Genomic DNA, 6164 nt, shown 5'->3' with positions numbered 1-6164 from the left:
AACATACAATTAAAAGTATACCTGTTGGGGGGATGACGAGAGCGAAATGCAATTGTAGCACAAATACAGATTATCAACAGGAAGTTTCTAACATTAAGCAGTGATTGACCCAAAGGGGTTATACCCAATGGAGTTTAAGCAAAGCTGAAAACATTGTGGCTGAAAAACCGCGATTCAAACCTAAGTGTAACACACATGAACATTCAGTCACTCCTGTAACATTGGTCTCGCAGTGTAGTAACCAGTTTGCCTCTATTGAACGAATTATTCAAAATAATTTATCTGTATTAAAAGAGGATCCAGATATAGATAGTATTATAGGGAAAGGATTTAGAATAGACTCTAGGAGAGCACCATCTTTAGGTCAGAGCCTTTTGCCAAGTTTTTTGAATATGTCTCAAATTCAATCCACAAATTGGCAGAAAACCAAGGGTTTTTATAAGTGTGGCGCTAAGTCCTGTAAATACACTAAAGAGAGCTCTAGCTTTGGAGATTCTAGTGAAAGCAAGAATTTTGCTACTAAAACCTTTATCAATTGTAGCACTAAAACCTTGGTATATATTATGGAGTGCACCTTCTGCCATCTAAAATGTGTTGGAAGCACAAAACGCAAGCTGAAGAAAAGAATTGGGGAACACATCTATGACACAGAGAATATTAACATGGAGAGGAACACATCTCAGGTGTCAAAACATTTTATTGAATGTCATAAAGATGACCTGAAAACACTTCTGGTGTATGCAATTGAAAAAATACACACACCCATCAGAGGGGGTGATACGGAGGTTACATTACAAAATAGGGAAGCCTGGTGGATTTTCAAACGTAAGCAGTATAATTGACTTGTTCACTTTATTCTGTGTGCTGACATGATTATGTTCATACCCAAGAAAATCACAATATGTTTTTTATAGCTGTCATATTGAGAGTCATTGCTTTTTATTTTTCTGAATGCAGATCTGCATGAGGACATGTTTTTGGGTACAAAACTAGTTGTTTTGGTACAGCGTTGGGATACATGATTTTTTTAATTCAATTTTTTAGTGAGGTAAGATGAACAAGAATAGCAAGTTTAGCAGTTTTTCACTTTTCCCTTCATGCGGCATTCATCGTGCACAATATATGATAAGATTGTTTTATAACATGGGTCAGATCAGCAAAATTCAAAATCGCTTAACCGTTTGGATTTTCCCAATTAATTTGAATTTCAGAGAAGTTATTCTCCATGAATTGAGTATCGCTTTTTAAGTACTGGGATTAGTGATGAGCGAGCACTAAAATGCTTGGGCACTCGTTGTTCGGGTCGAGCAAATTGTAATACTTGGGTACTCGGACAGAACAACGAGCCCAATATAAGTCTATGGGAAACCCGAGCATTTTTGCTGTGATCCCCCAAGGGGGTCATTTTAAGGTCTAGAAACATCTGAAAATGATTTAAACACTGCTCAAATGAAATGGGGAATTCATGGGGATCGCCCCTGGAAGCATTCCTGACTCCTAGTTCACAGCTTTAAATATTTTTTTCCGAGATTCATACCATAGTCATATGCACCCCATTAAACACTTGGAACCCACATACTGGATGGGCCCAGGAAAAAAATACACTTCACCATATTCATACGGTTCTCCCCTACTCTTTTGTTTACAGAGTGACAGCAATGTCTGCCCTGCTGCATAGTCCTAAGCACCCCATTACACCTTGGTACCCACATACTGGTTGGGCCCAGGAAAATACACTTCAACATATTCATTTCGTACTACTGTAAAGCAGCTCTGTTGATGTATGGAGACTAAATGATGTGTGCTCAGTGTATAAACAGCCTTTTTGTTGCTCAAAGCAGCGATTAAGATAAAACTCTCTGGTTAGTTGCTCCTTGGAAAAACCTAATGGAAGGAACCGGGTGGGAGTTTGTAATGAAGTGGGAAAATCACGTGAAGACAATATGTGAATATAATTGCTCAATTTTTTTGTATGCAACCGGGTACTCAGATAGGACACTAATTAGAGGATATAGTGAACCAACCAAGAGTTTCTATAAATAGATAAGATTTATGTTTTTGTCCATTGGCATTAGAGCTTTTTTGATAAAATACGGGTAGCGGGAGAATACAGAAGTACTGCGTGTATGGATGTGATTGAAATGTCAGACAATGCCTGCCATTTTCTGAAGTCTGTTTGTGGTCGGTGTCTGATATTCTCCTGGTGACCCTTTGCTACCCCTGAGGACTGAGGAAGAGGCCGCCCTAGTATACCCATGCCAGACAACCCTGGACTGCTCAACCCGTAATGACCTCCTGCCTTTCTTCTGTTATCCTGAGACATGTACCCTTCCCTGATGTGCGGAACCGGGAGCCTTGCATAACTGTTTCGTTTATGTACCATGTCTTGTTCAAGTAAACTTTATGTCTATACCTGAAGTGTGCGGTGTCATGTCATTCTGCCTCCTCGTCCACATGCTCAGCTGCCACAGACCCCGGTTGCTACTCTTCCCTAGTCTGGGTAGGCCTGGGTCCCCCCTGTGGTTCAGTGGGTCCACATTCCATCCCCACTTGGGACGCTCACCCCACATCGTCGTGGTCGTCGACGTGGAGGTGTTGGCTCGGCAGCGAACTCGTCACTAGTCGTGACATCCAGTTATCATCTGTCTATGTGGTCACAGTCCTATGGCTAATGGTCAGTTCCTACAATTCCCAGAAAATCTGAAGGACATGCATTCTCTTCCCTTTTGAGGTGAAATGTTCTAACATCTTTTTAGAAAAATATCTTTTGAATATGAACTCATGACTATTAACTTAGAGCACATTGACTTTTGGAAAGCACCCCTGTATTCCTGTCATTTTTCATTTAATTTTATCTTGTGTCCGAGGATGTGGTTGACAACTCATTGTATAACCTATCTTTTTATGTCAACGATTGTGTAACCTCCCTTTCTATTTTGCCAATTCTTATGTATTCTTCATTTCTTTTTGATCTTGTTCTATAAAAGTTCACACTGTCAATAAACCTTAGAGACGATTTGGAAACACAGCGAGCAGTCTGTCTCTCTCATTATGCTTCATTGCATGGGTACCCATAAGACAGAAACTACCCAAGTAGAAATAGAAATCTCTTCTCCGACAATGTTAAATAAATTCAAATATAAAATCCTCTGATTTTACTATGAGTGCCAAGTTTTTTCCCAACAAAGGCACAGTGAAGTCAGAGGTCTGGTGATGCTGGAAGTCCTGGCCACCCACAAGAATGATAGTGAGACTTTACATTGAGACATTTTATACCAGAATCTGTTATGAATTGGGAACTCAGGCAGTAAAATATTTTTGAGCACAAAGGGCAATCATATTCAGTCACTCAAGAGTTTTGTTTTCAAATTATTAGAATTTGTGCTGACTCATAATGATTTTATTTTTTACTGCATGCTTTCCAAAAAGTAAAAGACACATCTCTTCTTACTATAAGAATATTGTCTTTAAATTGTAAGAATAATTTGATATGTAATAGAAATGGATTGTTCAAATTAAGTATCTTTCTCCAAAAAATATATACAGTATACAAGTCACGGCAACTGGTGAATCCATTGCTGTATCAGCTGCCTGGTTATACCAGGGTCCTGCAAATTGAAAGGAATTGTGTGCAAAGCAAAAGCACAAGGATTGTCACCAGCTGCAATAATTCTTGTCAATCAAAATCATCCTGTATTTGTAAAAAATCTTGAGTCCTGTATAACCAAGGGAGTTTTCTTAACCAATGGGCATAATATCCAGTGCAAATAGCAAGATGGAGGCTCAGCATATTTATCAAATTTGGGAATAAAGTACCAGTATTATTTTTTTAGTGACAAAAAGACTGGCACTTCCAAGCTAATGTGAACAGGAGCCAACTAGCTGCAGTTACCTTCATTTTCAATAAACAAAAAAGATGCACTCTGTAGTGCTAAAGCATGTCAATGTGAAATATGTAGAATGTGAATAGCAATACCATGACAATTCCTTTTCTATATCACTTTTTATGTTTTGTTACTTTTATGAAAAAAACTGACTTAAAAAATGTTTTGGGAGTGTCCCATGTTCGTATACCCGTAACTTCTATATTTTTTTCTGTTTTTCTCGAGATAAACTTTAGTAAGATTCAAGTCTGTTTTATTCATTTATTGAGCTATTTACAATAGTTCACAGTCTGCTTTGTAGACATTATTGATTAAAAAAACAAATATCATATTGCAGTTTGTCATAGATTCAAAATATCAGGTTGCTTCGGTCTCTGAACATTCCTCGGCTTTCCATGGCAAGTGCATAAATTTTAGAATGTCAATGGCCGAGCCTCTCTTAGAGGCATTTATTTGAAGCAGTTCCCAGAACATTACTCTGGCCTCCACTGAAATTTTCTTCCACTTTTTTGGAGCTTTTGACAGATCCCTTCCAACCTGCCACCAGGCAAACTCTTTATAATCTCGATCACCGCGTTTTGCCCCATGCCAAGGAAAGAGTCCAGAAAGAGCATAATAAATGACTACACCAAAAGCCCAGACATCAAGACTAGGATGTAGCAACAACTGTTCTCCTGGTCTAAGGCAGCAGAGCTCTGGAGCAGTGTAGGGTTTATACCAGGGCACAAAAGGAACAAATGTGCCCTGGAGCCTGGTGAGTCCAAAGTCTGCCAGCTTTATCCAGTGACATTCTGCATCCATCAGAAGAATATTATTCGGCTTGATATCCCGATGAACCATTCCTCTGTTATGCATAAAGTCCAGAGCACTGGCGATCTGAGGAACACAACGCTTCAACATGTCCTCCTGCATGCCGACCTAAGAAAAAGACAACACAGAAGATTACACAGCTGAACAGCAGAAGGGAAAACATATCTGATATAAAAGAACAGAAGACTTATAGATATCTTCTACTAGTAGATATAATTCCTGCAGACATCAGTTCTACTCTGCTATTAATCAGATATCCTCTATAATGTGAGATTTCCACTAAAAATTAAATATCTCTCACATAGAGGATGTTACTAGCTCACACATACTCATACAACCTAAACCTGCCTAATTATGGGTTCCCATACTGCTACTTACAGAAATATGAGTTTATTAAATCTGAGGAAATAGGGTAATGTTAGATGTCAGATCTACAATAAAGACCACTAATTTTTTTCTTCAGCAGTATGAATAATGCTTGAATATGTAAAAGTGGAGAACAGCTTAAGATCTTACTTTAGGTACAAGGATGGACTGGAGATTTCCGGCCGGTGCCACTTCCTGAACAAACACAAAATCCCTACTGGTATGGAAGAAGATGTCGTGAGTAAATATGATGTTCCGATGAATGCTGAGGGTTTGTGAAATGCAATATTCCAGAAAGAAATTGTCTTCTGGAGTCTTCTTCTTTGCCATCATTTTAATTGCCACGGTCTGTCCTGTTGAATAAACATTATAATTGTTAATGTTCATCCTCATCATATTCCATAACACTTTTAAAACCATATAAACAACCTGATCAATCACTTTACACAGGAGCATTCATAAGACTAGAGGGTAGTGGTGCAGAATACTAATGACACGTTGTAGATAGGATACAACTAGGGTCATACTTAATGATTGTTAACAAGTACAGTTTGTCAGGGTACAAGCAGATTTCAATTTCATCTTTCACATTCATCTAAAACCACCCTGATGGCTCAGTCATCTTCATAGTCATCATCCATCATCATCATCTCACCTGAATGTTTGTGTTTTCCCATGTGTACATTTCCAAAAGATCCAGTCCCAAGTTCTAGCAAAAGTTCAAAGTGGTCAGTCACTTCCATCATCTTCAGGTTCTTGGAAGTTTCTGATATCAGATGAAGAAGGTGTTTTGCCGTGTTCTTGCTTGCTTCCTTGATGTTGGTGGCCATTCTGAATAAAATGAAATGAGATATGGCATTGAATAAAGCATGAAACATCTTTGAGACCCATAATAACATACTGTAATCACCTTGTGTAAACTGCGACTAGAAATGCACAATTGTATAATAGTGTGCAGTCACTGTAATAATGTTCCAGCATTGCATAATTCCCCAGGGATCTGCAGTAATACCATCTACTATATGCTGTGCTATACTTATCATATATTCACCTTTGTAGATGGAGATTGAAGATGTCTACTGCTACTGAAAGAGATGATAGTCG

The 6164-nt window shown here is 38.5% G+C and overlaps 1 protein-coding gene across 1 annotated transcript; it reads right to left on the bottom strand.

The window, feature by feature from the left end:
* Positions 1 to 4241: 4241 nt before the first annotated feature.
* On the bottom strand, positions 4242 to 5890 carry LOC141074903 (serine/threonine-protein kinase SBK1-like). Its single transcript, XM_073562211.1, has 3 exons — positions 5716 to 5890; positions 5211 to 5413; positions 4242 to 4802 (listed from the first exon to the last, which is right to left on the bottom strand). The coding sequence occupies exons 1-3, from the start codon at positions 5888 to 5890 to the stop codon at positions 4242 to 4244; spliced, it is 939 nt and encodes a 312-aa protein (XP_073418312.1).
* Positions 5891 to 6164: the final 274 nt, after the last annotated feature.

The sequence above is a fragment of the Dendrobates tinctorius genome, unplaced genomic scaffold (genome assembly GCF_039654945.1).
Source record: "Dendrobates tinctorius isolate UK_male_01 unplaced genomic scaffold, ASM3965494v1 ptg000342l, whole genome shotgun sequence".
Lineage (NCBI taxonomy): Eukaryota > Metazoa > Chordata > Amphibia > Anura > Dendrobatidae > Dendrobates > Dendrobates tinctorius.
The sequence above is the reverse complement of the archived record's forward strand: the minus strand, read 5'-3'. Positions and strand labels throughout refer to the sequence as shown.